This window comes from Sciurus carolinensis, chromosome 11 (genome assembly GCF_902686445.1).
Source record: "Sciurus carolinensis chromosome 11, mSciCar1.2, whole genome shotgun sequence".
NCBI classification, from domain to species: Eukaryota; Metazoa; Chordata; class Mammalia; order Rodentia; family Sciuridae; genus Sciurus; species Sciurus carolinensis.
This window is the reverse complement of record NC_062223.1, coordinates 7,970,011-7,988,503: the sequence shown is the minus strand read 5'-3', so window position 1 is coordinate 7,988,503 and position 18,493 is coordinate 7,970,011. Positions and strand designations below refer to the sequence as shown.

Sequence of the window (18,493 nt, the reverse complement as noted above, 5' to 3'; positions counted from 1 at the left end):
GGTGTGCTGTATGCTGAGCCCCTGCGGCTCCTCCCGTGTGGCCCCTGCGGGAGGGGCCGGCCTCTCCCCATTTACAGAGAAGAGCTGGACAGCTGGCGCGCCTGGTAGCCAGAGAAGTGTGTCAGACAGGACTTCTGCCTGAATCTGAGTCTGCGATAGCAGGAAGGGCCTGTGTCTGGGGCGAGCCTGGCCAGTGGCCCACTCTGTCCCATCTGTCCCCTGTGTCACAGGCATTTCGTGCAGCAAGTCCATGATGAGCTCCGTGAGCCTGATGGGGGGCCGGGGCGGCCCACCCCTCTATGACCGGAACCACGTCACTGGCGCCTCCTCCAGCAGCTCATCCAGCACAAAAGCCACTCTGTACCCACCGGTGAGAGGACAGGTGGGGCCAGGGAGGGTGGCAGCAGCTGGCCAGCTGGAGCCTCCCCCATCGGCACTGGCCTGGGACCTCCGGGTCCAGAGCTGGTGACTGCGTGTCTCAGATGGTGGAGGGCATGATTTCCTCCCTGCTCGCCCTGTCGGGTTTTGTCCTGCATGACATCGTTTTCTGTTTGGAGAAGGGAAGTCCTTGTTGGTGTGTGTAGACGGGAATCCCCGTAGAGACCCAGAGCTAAGTCTGGCCTTACTCCCTCCTCCTGGGGGCTCACAGGTCCTTCTGGTGTCCTTGTGGTGGTCTTGCTCTGAAGGACCACGGCCTGTGCTGCCCTGCTGGGCCTCTCTACAGCATGTTCCCCAGACCTGTGTCCTGTGAGGACACCCCAGACTGTCACCCCGCACCTTGCTGGATTGTTTCCCAAAGGACAGACAAATGTACGGGATGATTCTTGTGGCTAATAGATTCCCCAGAGCTTTTAGCAATCCCAGCAGGGTGAGGGTCTGGCTCCAGCCCGGCAGCAGCCTCCAGGCAAATGGCTGCAGAGTGAAGCGCCGGCCAGGCACGGTGGCCACACCTGTAATCCCAGCAGCTCAGAAGGCTGAGGCAGGAGGATCACAAGTTCAAAACCAGCCTCAGTAACTTAGCAAGATGCTGTCTTAAAATAAAAAGGGCTGTGAATGTAGCCAAGTGGTTGAGCACCCCTTGGTACCAAAAAAGAAAAGAAAAAAAAAATCAAGTGAAGTCCTAACCCCGCTGCTTCCTGTGAGGGGTCCTCCCTGGGGCCACGGGGGCAGCCCTCCTCTGGAGAGCACAGCCAGGTGCCCAGGGTGAGCGTGTGTCTCAGGTCCCCTTGCACATGGACAGTGCGGAACCCATGTGGACTCTGTTGCTCCTGTAAACGTGAGTCTGTGAGAGTTGAAATTTTATTTATTTATTGTTTTGGCACTGGGAATTGAACTCGGGGTCACTCTACCACTGAGATACATCCCCAGCCCTTTTTATTTTATTTTGAGACGAGTTTCACTAAGTTGCTCAGGCTGGCCTTGAACTTGTGATTCTTCTGCCTCAGCCTCTGGGACAGCTGGGATTTCAGGCGTGTGTATACATTAGACACAGTGAGAGATTAACAGTAGCAAATAATAAACTGGAACAATTTCCACAGTAGACTGTAGTAAGTTATGTGAAAGTGGCCTCTCCTTTGAGAGTCAAGACAAATATTAACATTTCCATCGACCAACTGTGGGCTCCTGAAACCACAGGAAGCTGACTGCAGCAAGGGGCTGGCGGGCACGTCACCTTGGGCTCTGGCTTCCATGCTCTGCAGGCTCTTCCTGCAGCTGGACTCTTTTCTAAGGTGAGGACAGTCCCATCTGGGGTCCCCCAATGAGCCCCACCTTGCCAGGGCTGGTGCCCTGCTTCTGGGTGTCCCTTCCCCCACCCCGTGTTGGCCAGTCCTTACTGCCTGTGACCCTGACAGGCCCCAGAAGGAGAGGGCAGAGGAGGGTGTTGTCTCCAAGTCAGGGCAGGGACCGTCTTCTGGAGCTTCCGGGCCTGGCTATTTTTAGGAGCAAGGGAAGTGCAGAGAGCAGTCCGGAGTTTAGGATGACCCATTCTTCTCCTGGGGGCCCTACGTAACCAACTGGAGGTGCCGGGACCCTGCCTGAGGCCCTGCCAACTCTTTGAAGCAGCTCCCTGACCCTGACCTCATTGCACCTTCCCCGGGCCTGCTGGGAGCCGGGGGCTCTCCAGCGCCCTGGGCCCTGAGCAGCAGCTTATTTCACAGTTGCCTGCAACTGTCACCATGGTTGATGGTAGAACATTCTCATCACCCCCAATGAAACGTATGGAGCCAACTATTTTAAAATTAGCCATTTATTTTGCATCAGTAATGATGTGTCCCTGGTACACAATTCCAAAGGTAGAGAACCGTGCAGACACAGAGGCCGGCCCCACCAAGCAGGACCCTGCAGGCATGTCCTGTGGCGTGGCCTTTGTGCATCCTCCCGGGGGTAATCTGTGAGGAGGCAAGGTGCAGACTTCATTTTCCCCACAAAGAGAGTTGATTATTTACTTTTTATTTTGTGATCATTGAAGATTTATGTGCCATTGCAGGAAGTAATTCAGAGAGACCCCTACACTCTACCCAGTTTCCCAGCCGTGACGTCTTGTATGACTATAGGACAGTGCCCTAGCCAGGAGCCCAGCACCATCCTCTGACCTTATTCAGCTTTCACCAGTTCCTATCTGCACTTTGGAAAGCCCAGCAGTTCACCTCTGAGCCCGCCTATTGCTACCGGCAGTGTCCACTGAGCATTTTGGAGGCCCCAGCCGCGGTGTGCCCCATACATGGCTCCATATCAGCACCCACGCCCCAGAGTGTTGTTGGAATCCCCATCTCGCATGTGAGGAGGCTGAGGAGCTCAGTGACCACCAGCCTGCATGGGTCCTTGGCAGGGGGTGGAGCCAGGCTGCTTGACCCCCACCTTGCACTTCTGCTTCCCCTGCACCTGAAGCTCTGTGTCACAGGCAGGGATGTCCTGATCTCCCTGCCCCAATCCTGGCAGCTGACAGGCCCCTCCCGTAAAGACTGAATATCCTTCATTTTGACCCTTCTGGCCAAGCAGCCACCATACGGGACAGTCCATCTTCCTGCCACCAGAGGGCCACACCAGCCAGATTGTCCATTCCAAACTTGCTCTCTGCCAGACTGATGGTGTCTTTTCTTACAAATGACATCAGACATCTTTTGCATTTTAAGAACCTTTGTAGTTTTATTTTCTCGGCAGAGTCTGTTCATGTCTTTTGATAATGGATTGGGCATGTTTGTGTAGGTAGGAAGACAGGTAGGCAGGCAGGCAGGCAGGCAGGCAGGCAGGTAGGTAGGCAGGCAGGTAGGTAGGTAGGTAGGTATGCAGTCAGGCAGGTAGGTAGGTAGGTAGGTAGGCAGGCAGGCAGGCAGGCAGGTAGGTAGGTAAGTAGGTAGGTAGAGGTATATTAAGGCATAAAGTTCTTTTCCCTGTTCTCTATCTTAATGTCTTCATGATTTTGTGTTTTATATTTAAATCTTCCATCCTTCTGGCATATTCGATGGACTGGGTGAGACAGGGGTCCAGTCTCCTTCCTTTGCTGCTGGCTGCAGGTGGATTGTATGAGTCCGGGTCTAATCAGGAGACAGACCACACATAACCTAGGAGAGATTGTTCTGTGTGCAGCCTGAGAAAGGGGATGGGACAATGGGATGGATAGCTGAGGCAGTGCCCTGGGGGAGCCTCCTGGGCCATCCAGAGGGCCACCTCAGCACTGGGAAAGCCAGTTCAACAACTCCTCACCTGGACCCTGTTCCCTGCACCTGGGGGTGTAGCACTTACATCCAGCCCTGGAGGGTGTTTGGTAGAAACTCAGTTTGCCCAGGGGGCCAGAAGTGAAGTGGAAACAGGACCCCCAGGCCTAGGGCTTGGGCAGCTGCAGGAGGCCCTTTCTACTGCTCCCCTGCCTGGGTTCTGTGGGGAAGTTCCCTGCCCCACCCTATCCCCAGTAGCATGCCCTCCCAACTTTAGGGTTGATTCTGGAGGAATTCCCAGGCTGGCTGTTTGGCTGAAGAGGATCCACCCCAGATAAGGAGCAGGGCCCGTGCCACTTCCCAAAGGGCAGAGGAAGGGCCTGGGTACGTCCTGCGGGTACTCGCCCATCATTGGAGCAGCTTATGAGGCAGGTCTTGGCCCCCTGTTAGAGATGGCTAGTCCCTCAGCAGGCATCGTTCTGAGGCAGGGAAGGGATGAGTAGGGCCTTCCCGCCTCTGTCTGGTATGAAAGGCATTGCTCTTCCTACAGCTCTGGAGATTGGGGGGTTGGACGTGCTGCCGCTATTGGGGTCAGGGCCACAGAGGGATCGGCACGGGACTTGAGGTTCCTGTTGAAGTCGTGTGTGTGTTCTCAGCTGAGTGTCTGGGCTTGGCCTGCTGTGGCTGGTGGTCAGCAGGGCTAATGGGAAGGGCGAGGGCGTGGGACTGAAGGCATTCCCTGCTTTCCATGCCTCCGACCACCACGACCTCAGGGCAGGGCCTGCTGTCTCCCTTCTGCTTTCCAAGTCTTCGCAGCTCTTACAGAGCCCAAGAGAAGAGGGGGTCCTGGGGAACATAGAGCCCAGGACAGAGCCCCTCACGGCACAGCCGGCCAGGCCTGGACTAACCCCTTGGCTCTCCTCAGATCCTGAACCCACCACCATCGCCTGCCACGGACCCCTCGCTCTACAACACGGACGTGTTCTATGCCTCAAACATCCCGGCCACCGCCAGACCGTACAGGTGGGAGTCCCGTGCCAGTCCTCCTGGCCCCATCTCATAGGTCACGTTGGGCCCAGCTCAGCTCCCCTGGCTCTCCTGGCCACCCTGGGCTGCCTCCCAGCGTGAGCCCAGCAGGGTCTGCATGTTAAGTTCAGAAACCCGTGACCCTGGGTGGGTTCTGATCAGCTCCTAGGGGAACTCTAAGCCAGGACAGGGCAGAAGCCGTGGGCTTGAGGATGCCACCAGGGGTGTTATACCTCACCTGCTGTTCCTGCAGGGGAGGCCCACGCACAGGGGCCCAGCACTGGGTCTGACTGCCAACCTCGCTATGGGTCCCTGACCACGATGCCACCTCTTGGTGTCTCCATCCTCAGAAGGACAAATATGTGCGTGAAAGCATGTGGTCTGGCCCTGGCAGGGCCTGAGGCATGGACCTTTGTTAGAACCATCCTTGTTCTTTATGCCTGGCCTATATGAGCCTGGGACCCCACAGGCCTGCTCAGGTGGACCCTGACCCCCAAGCTGCCTACTGAGGGTCGCAGACCCATCCCTCTGGGTGCAGAGGGGTCACTTGAGAGTGGCAAGAGGATGTGGGTCCCGGCTGCTGGTCTGCAGGGTCCAGGTCAGAACCCGCGTAGAAAAGGTTGAACCCCTGACCTTTAACCCTGAGGTTATAGCCAACAGGGCCCATCCTCTTGGACACCAGGTCTCACCCCAAGGGGAGCCATCTGTTAGGACATGTGGGGTGGGCCCAAGCCAGGTCAGTGTAGAGAGACCCGTCTCTGGCACACCTCTGGCCATGTGCCCTCAATGTCCTGGTCCCTGGAGCAGCAGAGCCTTCTGAGGTGCCACTACCTGCCATCTAGTGGCCACTTCTGGGAACTCCACGACTGGAAAGCCTTCCTGGCAGGCAGGAGGCGGGGACTACAAAGGCCCTCTTCCACTTCCACCCGCTTCCTACTGCGTCACCTCCCTGCTCAAGAACCTGCAGTGGCCCCCTAGTCCTTAGTAGCACATCCAGCCTCCACTGCCCACCTCGGGCTGTCACTGTCACAGTAGCCCATTACTGTCCCCAGAGAGGTCACACCTACACTAGGCAAGCAGTCCCCTAGTCTCCCATCCCACCCTGTGCTTTTGCTCTGGGCCTCACCTCTAAGACATCTTTCCTGCCACTGTCTGGCTTGGCAGCGGCTGGGACCCTGGGGTGTGTGGTCCGGCCACCTTGGCTCTGCGATCCCCCACCGTGCGGGCAGGGGATCAGGGCGCACAGGGCTCTCAGACAGACCATGCTCCTCACCCTGCACTCAGGCCCGGTGGCCGATGCAGGCAGCCTCTGGGAGGCCAGGAGACATCTCCAGGTCAGATTGCTTTAATCCAAGATGGGACCATTCCAGGCCACTGGTCTCTACCAGGGACAGCACCGATACTGTGGCCAGCAGTGGTCAAGCACTTGCACTTGTCAGGTACTGCTTCTAGCATTTTCCATGCAATCTTCCTGAATCCTCACAAGCTGCTTAAGAAATGGGGTTTTCTCTGTCTCTGTCTGTCTGTCTGTCTCTCACACACGTTTATCAGTGAGAGACTGAAGAGAGGTTGAGTTACCGCCCACGCTCAGCCTCGGGGCTCTGCAGCCTGCCTGCCCTGTTAAGCAGCTCGCCTGGGGCCTGGCTCTTTCCCCGGGTGGGACTTACAGCACTGCTGGGTAGATGGGTAGGTGCTAGGCTGAGAGGGCAGGAGACTGCCCAGCACTCACAGCTGGGCTGGATCCCCAGTCGGGCCCACCTCTCCCGAGGCTCCAGCGCCCCAGGCCTGAGCCGCCTCCGCTTCCCTGCTTCAGGCCCTACGTCATTCGAGGCATGGTGCCCCCGACGACGCCCTGCAGCACGGACGTGTGTGACAGCGACTACAGTGCCAGCCGATGGAAGGCCAGCAAGTACTACCTGGACCTGAACTCGGACTCAGACCCCTACCCGCCCCCACCCACGCCCCACAGCCAGTACCTGTCGGCGGAGGACAGCTGCCCGCCCTCGCCGGCCACTGAGCGGAGCTACTGCCACCTCTTCCCACCCCCTCCGTCCCCCTGCACGGACTCCTCCTGACCTCGGCCGGCCCACCCCGGCCTCTCTGTACCCCTGTAAATATTTTTAAATATGAACAAAGAAAAAATATATTTTATGATTTAAAGAAATAAATATAATTGGGATTTTAGAAACATGGGAAATGTGAACCGGATGGGGCGGGCAGGGCTGGGACTCTGTACAGTGGAGAAAATATTTATAAACTTGATTTTTTTAAACCTAACTGCCATTCTTTTGTGCCCTGTGTGTTTGTGTCCCCATGGAGCAAACCCTGACTCTTGGATGGCTGTTGTATCTGCCTTCCCGTGCATGGGCGTCCCTCTCTCGTCCTCATGGGGAGGGGCCAGGCCTTAGGCAGAGACTGGCATCTTGCCTGGGAGGCACCTGGCCATGGGCAGAGCTGGCCTTGTGGACATGGCTGTGTCGTCTTGAGGCTTGAACTGCCCTGCTTGTGCTGTCCTCGGGGATAGAACCCAGGACCTCACCACATGGGCAAGTGCTCTGAGCTATATACCCTGCCATTTTTATTTTGAGACAGGGTCTTACTGGGTTGCCCAGGCTGTTCTTGAACTTGTGATCCTCTTGCCGCAGCCTCTGAGTACCTCGATTATAGGTGTGCACCACTGTGCCAGGGCTATGTTTCCATTTTGCACAGGGACTTGCAAGTCATGTGCCTGGACTTTGGGCTGTATCCTGCCTGGGCTGGCCCAGGGCTGCTCGTTGTGATGGTGAGGGGGCCAGGTTGCCCATGTGGATCCCACTGGATGGGGCCTTTGAGCCTCACCCTACCAAGCCGCATTTGTTCTGGGTGGGGAGGGAGCCCCTGTCCCCAGAGGCAGTCAGCAAAGAAAGCCTGAGGTCTGTGTGTGCCTGTTTGGCTGGTGCTAGAGGAAACGGGGTAAGGGCTGGTCCCTGCCCCCGGGAAGTCCCCAGTCCGTGGAGGGAGGTGGAGAAATAATCTAGTTCCACTGAGTGGTGAGGAGGCACCAGTTCCCGAGGGCCAGTAGGAACAACCCCCTTGGAGGCAAGGGAGGGAGTGACCCCATCAGAATGTCGGGTGGCCAGAAGAGGACCACACTCAGTGCTGGCTACAGCTCCACTGAAAAGCTCGGATGCCAGGGTCAGGGAGAGGTGCTCAGCAAGTCTGTTTTCCAATAGGACTCTGGACTTGAACCCTTACCCTACCCCAGGGGCTAGATAGCAGATGTAAGGTGACAATAGCCAAGCAAGGGGAGATGTGAGCAGGACCCCAGGCACCTTGGGGGTATGGGGGTGGCTGCCCCACCAGGGGAGAGGCTGGCGATGGCAGGGCACAACAGCCTGCCAGTACCTGGCTTCCTGGGACAGACCTTGGGTGAGTTGCTCCCCTGCTCCCCAATTACCAGGAGTCCCCTGAGGTGATGGCCAGTGTGCGGTGGTAGGCAGGCCGACCTGATGGTGCTGCCTTTGAGTCAGGCTGGGACTGTAGGGTGGGGACACACACCCAAGGTCCCTTTGCACACAGGAGCAGTGGGATCTGCCTGGGAGGCCTGCTGCACCGCTGCCTGGCTTCCTCTTGGAAGGTTCCATGAGATAGTGTCTGTGCCCCCTCCCCAGCTGGTCCTTGGCAAAGCCAGGCTGTGACCTATTAAAACTCAGGAGATGGACTGCTAAGACTGGCAAAGCCAAAGGGGCACCAGAGTTCCTAGGTCCAAGGTCCAGTCTCCTGCCACTGCCAGAGTGACCTGCAGGATTCAGGCCCCTAAATACCAGGACTGCTGGTCTAGGGTGGGCTGTGTGCCCTGAGGTGTTCCAACCTGAACAGCCCAGCAGAGGTCTGTGCTGGCAGCAGCAGGGGGCTGCTCGTGGGCTCTCCCAGGTCCCAGGAGCACTCCTGATGTGTTCTGTCAGCCAGCCAGTCTGAGAGCCTGCAGGGAGGAGTGGCCTGAGCTGCTGCCTCTGGCCACCTGCATGGCTGGACGGTTGAGTCACTCTGCAACCCTCCCTTCTCCCTCCCCTGGCACTGGGCGTTACCCAGTACCCCCAACAGAGCCACTGCATGGCTAGGGGTGCCTTCTGGTGGCCAGAGGCCTGTCCCCTCCTTTCCTGCCCATGCAGTCAGCCAGAGGAGGGAAGGAGCTGCCCGCCAGCTGCCTACCATGTGCCAAGTCAATCTTCAGCCTTCAGCAGGCGCTTGGTGCATGCCGAGTCCTGCACCTAGGTCAGCGACATGCTGGGAGGCCAAGATTAGATAGGTGTGGCCCCTCCCTGACAGCGCTCCAGCCCCAGTGACAGGGCAGGCTGCAAAGCTGTCAGGACAGCACACAGGGCAGACACCCGAAGCCTGGGGACATGGTGTTCAGATGGATGGCAGACGGGGCTTCCTGAAAGGCATCATAAATGAAGGGCGAAATTAACCTGGCTTATTTAACTTCACGGTAGCTCAGCAAGCGAGAGGGTGCCCCTGATTCATAGTTGAGGAAATGCGGGCTTGGGAAGTCAGAAGCAAAGCCAGGATTATTCCTATCCCTTCGTTGAATCGTTCCTTTATCCAGTAAACATTACTAACTGCTGCTCAATGTGGCCATCTGGCCTCCTCCCTCCCTCCCTCCACTCACCCCTGCAGTGACAGCCACCCCTCCCCAGCCCTGGGGGCTTCCCTGGTCATGGGCTCCCTTCCAGCCCACCCTGTCAGAGTGGACCATGTGCGCGACCCAGCCCCCTCCAACCCCTCACTCCAGGAGCGGCTATGGGCTTCATGGCGGTCCTGGATCGAGCCCTGGGTCTGTAGCTGTCCTGGGCCAAAGGAGGCAGGTGAACAGAATCCTCATGGCCAGGACTGGGGCACGTGTACTGCCAACCAGGTCACCGTCTGGGTGGTGGGGCGTGGGTGCCATTCAGGCTCTTCCCAACCTGGGACTACCGGGCCAAACCACACTTCAGGCCAGGGTGCTGGAGTCCCACCCTGGAAGCCCCCGCTGGCTCCTCTCGTGCTCTCCCAGAGTCCCGAGCTTCTGCCTCTCTCCCGCAACATCCTCTTCTCTTTCTGCAGAAGCATGCTGCTGGCAGCTGAGTAAGCAACCCCAGAATTCCCCTCTCTCCCAACACCGGGCTTTCAGCGATGCTCTGTGGGAAGGAAGTACCTTTCCCCAGCCCAGACTGAACGTGTTGCACTGACAGAAAACAATGAGAAACAGAGGACTTAAATTCCCATGTCAAAGTGGGGCCACCCTCAGCTGGCCTGGCTTCCCTCCAGCCTTAGCAGCCCTTGACCTGGCCCAGCACCAGCCTGGACTGCAGCTCCTGGACACTGCCTGAGCCCTTCTGGCGCATGTCCTCTGCCAAGAGGCCCCACTCCAGCCGGTGGATCTGTGCCAGTCCAGGGGGACTGTGCCCTGGTAACAGAGCAAAAGGGAAGACAAGGAAGTGTCTTTTCTTCAAGTTGAACTTATTCAAAGTCTTTCTTCAGAGCTCATCTTCCCTGAGTGTATGTCTGAGTTAAAGTGTCCTCTTATGAAATCATGGGATTGTTTTGTTTTTAAGTTATTACTTGATAGGGGCCGGGGTTGTAGCTCAGTGGAGGAGTGGTGGCCTAGTACGTGTGAGGCACTGGGTTCGAGCCTCAGCACCACGTTAAAAAAAAGACAGAATATCATCATTTAAAACAATTATTACTTGATAGAATTAAAATAGGGTAGCATGTCCCTCCACAGAGTCTTAGGGGTGGTCTCGGGCGCTGGGCACAAGGGTGTCATACTCTTCTCTCTACTTCTGAGTATGTTTGAAAATATCAAATACATGTGTCCTTTTTAAAAAGCCTGGATGGACTGAACGGTTAAACATTAAACTAAAAAAGGACAGGGGGGAAGAAGAGGGTGGTGACCCAGGAAATCGACAACTTTTAGGGTGCAGAGGTCCATTTGTGTGAGTGCAAAGCACTCCCTTGCTCCAGGCCTGTCTGTGGCTCCCCATTAGCCACAGGAAAGAGGCTGACATCAGACACCGCCCTCCCCAGGAAGCCCTCCCTGTCCTCAGCCCTTCTGGCTAGGTTAGGAGGGTACCATAACTGGTGACCTGTGGTGACCCATTTACCTTGGGTGAGGTGTGTCATCTCATTTAATGACAGTGCACACATCTCTGTGACCCGTCTGAGTCTGGAACGGAGGAGCTTGACGCAGACACTGGCAAATCCTCTGCTGACAGAATGAGTGGAAAGGACACAGCCATCCCTGGGTGGACAGTACAGATGGCAGATTCTAGCCCAGATGCCCCTCCTGCCCTTGACCAGCCATCCTCTCAGGGACCCTCCCTGACCCGGGGGTTCCCTGCAGCCTGTCTCACACTCTGTGAGTGTGTGTGTGTGTGTGTGTGTGTGTGTGTGTGTGTGTGGTGTTGGGGTTCAACAGGGCCTCGTAAATGCTAGTAAAACACCTCCACTAAGCTACGCCCTCAGCCTTGTCTCAAACTTTTTTTTTTTTTGTACTGGGATTTGAACCCCAGGAAGCTTAACCACAGAGTTATATCCCCAGCCCTTTATCATTTTTATTTTGAGACAGGTAGGGTCTCCCTAAATTGCTTAAGGCCTTACTAAGTTGCTGAGGCTGGCTTTGAACAACTTGGGATTCTCCTGCCTCAGCGTCCTGAGTCACTGGGATCACAGGTGACACCTGTTGTTCTTGCTTCACTCACTCCTCTCCTTTCTAAAGTACGGGCAGAACTTCTGCCCAGGGGCCTGCTCTGGCTCCCACTGCCTTGGCCAAACCCTTTGTTTGACTTGCAAGACTTCTGTGAGTCCCTCCTGACCTGCTTCCTGTTCTCTTTCCCCAGACCTATGGTCACCCTGACCTCGTCTTCCACCAAATGCACTGTGCCACCTGCTTCTGTGGGTCCCTTTCCCTGGCATGCCCTCTTCTAACCAGGTCGTCTGCCTGTCTCTCCCCCTCCCTAACTGCATCAACTGGCCTTGGTTTTCACTTTCTCACTAGCTTTGTGACCTTGGGCAAGGCCTCTAGCCTCTCTGAGTAGTAGGATTGATGTGAGCAATATCTGCCCTTGTTTGTTGCCTCCCTAGACACCCAGTATCACTCCGGGCGTGGACATAGTTGGATATTACCACCTGAACTTCACAGAGAAGACCAAGAAAGTCAGAGAGGTTATATCACCCAGCCAAGGTCACCTGGCCAATATGGCTGCACCTGGTGTCTGAATGCTTTCTGGGACTCCGTGAACTCAGTTGTAAAACGGGATAATACTGTTTGGAACTCCCAAAATAAACTCTTTCTAGAGTTTCTAGCTCCAATCATAGGCTCTGCTCAGAGGAGGACTGGTGGGGGTGGGGCATGTACATGGCCAGAGACCCAGTTCCCTGGCCATGATCCAACCCAAGTTGGGCACAGTTCCCCTGCCATTTGATATTAGAGTTCAGAGATCCTGAGTCAGTGAGGTGGAGAGAGCCCAGGCCAGCTGGGACCAGTGCAGAGAAATGCCGAACTCTATAAAGGCTGCGGGTGCTCAGCTCCCACAGGTCCTGCCTCCCCATCTCCCAGTCAAGCCACTTTACCCAGGGTCATGGGCTCCAGCCCTCTAGAGCTGGAATGGCCATCCCTGACCAACCCCAACCAATAAGCCCCTGTCTGAGGTGTGAGCCTTGGGGACTGGCACTGTGGCATGTCACGCCGGGCTCTGCAAGCCTCCTTCACTTCTGCAACCTCACCTCCCACTTCCTGCACACACCCGCCTCCCCAGTGCTTCAAAGCCCCATCACGGGTCTCTATGCCAGGGTTCCTCTCCCTGACACATGGACTCAGGAGTGCAGGGCCCTGTCCTGTGTCCTGCAGGGTGAAATGCCACCTCCCCAGGAAGGGCCTGACCCCAGATTGTTCACCTTATTGTCACTTGCTGCTTCTTAGGCGGTGTGGGGCGGATCCACCCAGGCCTGGGAGCGGCCCCGGTAGGGATCTCAGGTGTGAGTGACAGTGGCTATTCCTGGCAGGCAGCTCCAGCGCACCTAAGTCAATTGCTCAGGTTCTTCTAGCTTTTGCCCGCTGATTTTCATGGGATGCGGAGAGGCTTCGAGTCCACTGTAGAATAGGGCAGGTTAGCTGCAAGGGTATGAAGTGGGCAATCCTCCATGTCTCAGGCAGTTTGGGGCAGGGATCCTGAAGTCCGGGACCTGGAGGGTTCCTGGCGGGGAAATGGGCCAGATCATGGTTCTGGAAGATGACTCAATCTTTCCCGAACATAAAAGGGTCCCCGCCGCCCCGTTCTGTGCGTGTGTCTCCCCGCCCTCGAGGCGGTGGGGAGCACAGTTACGGACATTCAGCAACTCCACATCTAGAGTCCATTTCCGGGGCTGCCACCTGCTCGGATAAAGTGACCGCGGCAGGTGACCTCTCGTAAAATGCAGCCGTGGAGAATTCGGGCACAGATCCCACTGCCTCTCACATGCTCAGCGAGCGCTCTGCCACTTGAGCTAATTCCCCAGTCCCCGAGCTTTTCGCCCCGGCGCTCACTGTGGCTCACGTCACCACCGGTCTCCCCGCCGTCCTAGCCCCGCCCGTCTGCTGCCACCTCGTCACCCCATTGGTTGCATCGTGCCCCGACTTCCACGGCCACGATTGGTTTGGCTCAATGTAGTTTTAAAAGACATTGGCCACTCGGATTGGTGGTCCGAAGCGTCCGTCAAGTAGAGACCCTGCTGTTGCTACGGCGTTGGTTGGGGGTACCCAGCCAGGCTTCTCCCGATTTCTGATTTGTTTCTCAGACTCCGGGGTCCTCGAGGTTCCGGATCCGTCAAGTCCATGGGAAAAGAATGCGACCCGACCCTCGCGCTTGACTGACGAGGACTCTCAGCCAATCACAGTGGAGGGAAGGGAGCCGCTGGGCGACCCAATAGGTTGTTGGGGGCGGGAGAAGAAGGCCAATGAGCGCGGGCCCGGGGGCGGGGTCAGATCCTCGATTGGCTGCGAGGCGGCCGAGGGAGGGCGGGGGGAACTCAAGGCCTGCTTGATACGTCCGCCATTTTGGGCGCTTCGCTGATGGTGTCGGTGAGCGCTTTTCCCGCCTGAGCGCAACTAGCGGCGGGTCGTGGGCACCTCCAGGTAATGAGGGTGGGGGCGGCGGAGCGGGCCGCGGCGCGGGGTGCCCGAGCCGCGCGGGCGGGTGGGCGGCGGCGGGGCCCTCGGCCCGGTCCGGGCGGCGCGGGAGGGAGAGCCCCGGCCCCTCTCCCCTCCCCTCCCCCCCGGAATTCGCGGCTCCGCGGGCCCGGGAGGCGCGGCGCCGAGCCCTTCCCCACGGCCGCGGCCGCTCCTGTCAGCTGGGCCCCGGGTCGGGACGCCGGGCAGCGAACTTCGCGCCGCGGTGACGTGCGCGGCCTTGCGCGCCGGCCGGGCGAGGCGCGCCCGGAGCCCGCTCCGGCCCGCGCCCGCGGCGTCGCCCGCCTCCCGGCCCCGCCGCGCCCGGCCTCCTGACGGCCGGTGCCCGGCCGCCGGTCCTGCGGCCTGGGGAGCGCGTCCGGGCGAGGCGGCGAGTCGCCGGGGCCATTGTTGCACTCTTCTCCGGGAAACAAGTTTTGTGGGTTCCCGTGGGTTCGGAGTGCCCGGCGCGCGGCTGGGCTCGGGTCTCGGCAGCCTCCCGGCGCTGCAGCCCCGACGTGCGGCTCGCGGCGGACCCCGCACCAGTGCCTCCGCGGCGCGCGGGAGCCGGCGGGTGGCCCTGGTCGCGGCCCGGAGGCCCTCCCTCTTACAGAAGCCCATTCAAACTTGGAGGGGTTTGCCCCCGAGGCCCGCCGCTGGCTCCAGCGTGGACTTGGAGCTGTCGGTGGGCGGAAGGAGCCCTCGGGGGAGTCTCCGGCCCTGACGGCCGCCCTCAGCGTTGCTGTCAGTTTCCTGGCGCTCGACGCGTCCTTTGCGGGCGCGGGTACAGCTTTGTTTATGTTGTGCTTTTGTGGGAGGGGGCCCTTGGTAGTCTCCTTTCGTCTTCCAGGCACCAGTGTTGATATTGCCCCACTTTGTTAAGTGAAGTTTACTTCGGTTTTGTCCTCAAGGTCATGTTGCCGACTGGCAGCAAGTGGGAAGGGGACTCCAGAGTTTCAGCTACAGAAATGTGCCTTAAGTAACAAGTGCAAGATGTGCAGTCAGGAGTTAGAGTGCCTAGGTTCGAGTCTCGTCCTGACCACTTTGTAACTCTGTGACCTTGGGCAAGTTACTCAACCTTTCTTCTTCCTCTGTAATATGGGAATAATATTGTGTCAACTCCGTAAGTTTGCCCAACAAATGCTGTTCATGTTACATATGTGTCTGGATATATAAGTAAATGAGTTAGTGCATGAAAAGCAAGTAGAACTGTACCTGGCATGTAGAATCAGTTCAGTAACTAGTGGTTTTTATTATTAATTTAAATTTGGTTTTAAAATGTTTAGATACGATTAGGAAGTCAAATGAGTGTTTAAACCCTGACTCTTGGTGACTGTCTTTAGAAAACTGTGTGTAGTTTAAGGGTCGCTTGGGCTGGAGAAATGAACTAGAAGTTGTTATTTTTTGACAAGACAGCTTGTTGAAAAATCATTAAGTTTAATTTGCTGGGGTAATAAGTGGTGGCACTTCAGAATATTTTATATAGAGGTGAACTATTCCTCACGTACTTCTGGGTGTGTTTGGCCCCCAAATCTGTAACTTTTGGGTTTTATAGTATCTTCCTGGTTGTTATTAACAATTGAAAGCTGCTGTGTATTGAGATGTATTTCAACTAAGATGAGATGTATTTCAACTAAGATTCACTAACGTGAATGTCCAAAATGCCCTGAAATCTGAAATTTTGAGCACTGACTTGATGCTTAAAATGTTTTGGATTTCAGAGCATTTCTGATTGGATTTTTTGGTTATTGGTGCCGAAAATGTTTTGGAGTTTGAGTTTACTGATTAGGGATGCTTAACCTGTAAAATCTAGGCAAATACTCCAAAATCCCGAAAAACTAAAAAATCTGAAACTCTTCTGGTCCCAAGCACATTGGAGAAGGGATACTTAGCCTGTAGTTCAGGAGATAACTGTTGTTCTGGATGTATGCTTTTGAAGATATTCTGCACCCTGTATGGTCAGGGAGTCTAGAATATTTAACGAAGAGCTGTCCACTCGTTTAGTCATCTAAACTCACAGGATTTTAGTGCCTGTCCTGTGCTCTTGGTACTTGAAGCTGCTTTCTTTTCCCATGGTCTTAGTTGCTTGTGATATGACTTGCTTAGTTGCACTGGGGAAGTGTATTTTGACAGAGTGGGTCTTAAGTAGAGATGAGCATCTTGCTGGTGTAATTTACACAAGGACCGGAAGAAGACTGTTGAATTTAGAAGACAAGCTTTTATGTAAAGTATGCAAAACCAGCTAACCAGTTGATTAGCCTCAGTTAACTAATTGAAAAATTGAGAATCAGTCTGTAACTGGACAGGTGATTTTGCCCCCAAGAAATATTTGGGAATGTCTGGAGACATCTTTAGTTCTTATTTCTGTGGTGTGCTTCTGGAGAGTAGAGGCGAAGGCTGCTGTTAAACATCTTACAGTGCACAGGACACCCCCTTCCCAATAGGATTATCCAGCCCCAAATATCAGTGGTGTTGAGGTGCTCTAGATGATGCTAGACTTGTCTGTCGTAGAATCATTTGGGACATTTTATAACCATGGATCTGGATTCCACCTTTGGAAATTTGTGGAGGGATTGAGAATCTAGTTTTAAAAAGCTTTCTAGACAGTATTGAACTGCTGCTGGGTTTTAGAACCACTGTTCTATGCCATGGACTTGAGGGACTGTGAGATACCGGGCCCTTTGAATGGTCTGTGAGCTCTGTCTTCGCAGTACCTAGATCCTGCCTTGGAGGTCATTTAGTAGTGGAGAGAGATGGTGTACATACATAGTTTTTCAGGTGCCTGAAGACTGAACTTTAAAATAAATATTAGATGAATCGACTTTGTAAAATAATTTTGAAACTTTGTTTTTCCATGAAAATACCACATTATGCTGAACTTAGCAGAACTGTCAGGTTAAACTTGCTCCTGTTCTGGAGATCCTTACACTACTGTAATTTTTGAGTTTTGTCTCTTTTGCCATCATTTTTGTCACTCATTGTTAGATTGTTAGATCTGTTTCTAGATCCCAAAATCACATTTTTTTTTTTTTTTAGTTCAGACCTTTCCCCAGAGAGTTATCCTTGGATCAGTTTACCAGTTCTGCCCTTTAAGGGAGAGAGAGCATATAGTAAGTATGCTTAACCCAACACAATGACTGTGCTGGTTAGTAAAGGGGTCTCCTCTGTGCCCTGTACTCTGACCCAAAAGGAGGAATGTTTTTTCCTCCCATGGAGATGAGGTACAGTAGGAGAAGAGCAGAGATTCTTTTCAGTGCTGGGTAAGCGCTCTGCCTTCTGAACCACACCCCACAGCCCATGGAGGTACTTTCTGATTTTTCATTGTGAAGTTTGGCCTGTGTCTGTGTTGAACTACAGCAACCCCATCTACTTCTAATCTTCATCTTCTTGATCAGCCAGTAAATTGAGCCCTTACTCTTATAGCAGTGTATTAGGGGACTTGCAGTCTTGGGGGAGAGGCTCACAATTACAAAAGAGACCATTTGCAATGTTTTTTAGGATTATATAGTTGGCACTCAGTATCCCTGGGTCCTGCGTCCTCAGGTCCACCAACCAGCTGTGGATTGAAAACACTTAAAATAAATTCCAGAAAGTTCCAAAAACCAAAACTTAAATTTGCCACTGGCATCAGCACTTCACTGAATCCATGTGAATGAAGTGATGTAGCCACTAGTCACTTGGATGGTCTTCAACTGCTCTCCAACACTTATCTGAGCATTGTTTTATGTGTCTCTTGTTTCCTCTAGAGTTAGGCATAGGATGGTTGCGTCTGTACTGAACATGTACAAATTCTTCTTGTCATTCCCTAAGCAATATAGTATAGCAGCTATTCATGTAGCATTTCCTTTGTATTAGGTATAAGTAACATAGAAATGATTTAAAGCACACAGGAAGGTATGAGTGCGGTATATGTAAATACTGCATATTTTTATGTGGGGGGCTAGAGCATCCTCAGATGCTGGTATTTATTGATGCTGAGAGTGGGAGTTGCTGGAACAAGTCTTTGCTGACAGTGAGGGATCACTGCACGTGGTGGTGTTCTCAGTGAGAAACCATAGGGGTCACATGGAAAAGAGATTCTGTTTGCTGATTGGTTGACTTATTTCATTAAACTTTGGGTAGTTGAGATTGCTAGAAGTCTGGCAAAAGAATAAAATATCCACCCCCTTTTTTTTCCCCCTCATTTGTACTAAGTGGCAACTTTGACTTGGTTTGGGTGTCTTAAAAAATGCCATTCCTGGCTATTATCAAGAACACAAGGGAACAATAGGTGTTGGCGAGGATGTGGGGGAAAAGGTACACTCATACATTCCTGGTGGGGTTGCAAATTAGTACAACCACTCTGGAAAGCAGTATGGAGATTCCTCAGAAAGCTTGGAATAGAACCACCATTTGACCCAACTATCCCACTCCTTGGCCTATACCCAAAGAACTTAAAATCAGCATACTACAGAGATACAGCCACATCAATGTTCATTGCTGCTCAATTCACCATAGCCAGATTGTAGAACCAACCTAGATGTCCTTCAATTGATGAATGGATAAAGAAACTGTGGCATATATGTACAATGGAATATTACTCTGCCATAAAGAATGATAAAATTATGGCATTTACAGGCAAATGGATGAAATTGGAAAATATCAT

General features: G+C 54.4%; 2 protein-coding genes and 1 long non-coding RNA gene across 25 annotated transcripts in view; 2 read left to right on the top strand and 1 right to left on the bottom strand.

Moving 5' to 3' along the window:
* Lrp5 (LDL receptor related protein 5) overlaps positions 1 to 6,963 on the top strand; it is a 93,993-nt gene extending 87,030 nt beyond the window's left edge. Inside the window, exons 21-23 of the mRNA XM_047516413.1 lie at positions 231 to 370; positions 4,582 to 4,679; positions 6,496 to 6,963. Coding sequence (XP_047372369.1) covers positions 231 to 370; positions 4,582 to 4,679; positions 6,496 to 6,757 — 500 coding nt within the window. The 3' untranslated portion in view covers positions 6,758 to 6,963. The remainder of the gene's footprint in view (positions 1 to 230; positions 371 to 4,581; positions 4,680 to 6,495) is intronic.
* On the bottom strand, positions 3,183 to 13,217 carry LOC124958411 (uncharacterized). The gene is made up of 3 exons (XR_007103885.1): positions 12,600 to 13,217; positions 10,808 to 10,944; positions 3,183 to 3,563 (listed from the first exon to the last, which is right to left on the bottom strand). It is a non-coding gene; the product is annotated as an uncharacterized LOC124958411 (long non-coding RNA).
* A 486-nt stretch (positions 13,218 to 13,703) lies between these two features.
* Positions 13,704 to 18,493, top strand: part of Ppp6r3 (protein phosphatase 6 regulatory subunit 3) — a 131,611-nt gene continuing 126,821 nt past the window's right edge. For 22 of the 23 annotated variants that reach the window (XM_047517191.1, XM_047517190.1, XM_047517188.1 and 19 more), the window contains exon 1: positions 13,704 to 13,815. The gene's annotated coding sequence lies outside the window, so the exon portion shown is untranslated. The remainder of the gene's footprint in view (positions 13,816 to 18,493) is intronic. The other variant, XM_047517170.1, reaches the window with a different exon arrangement.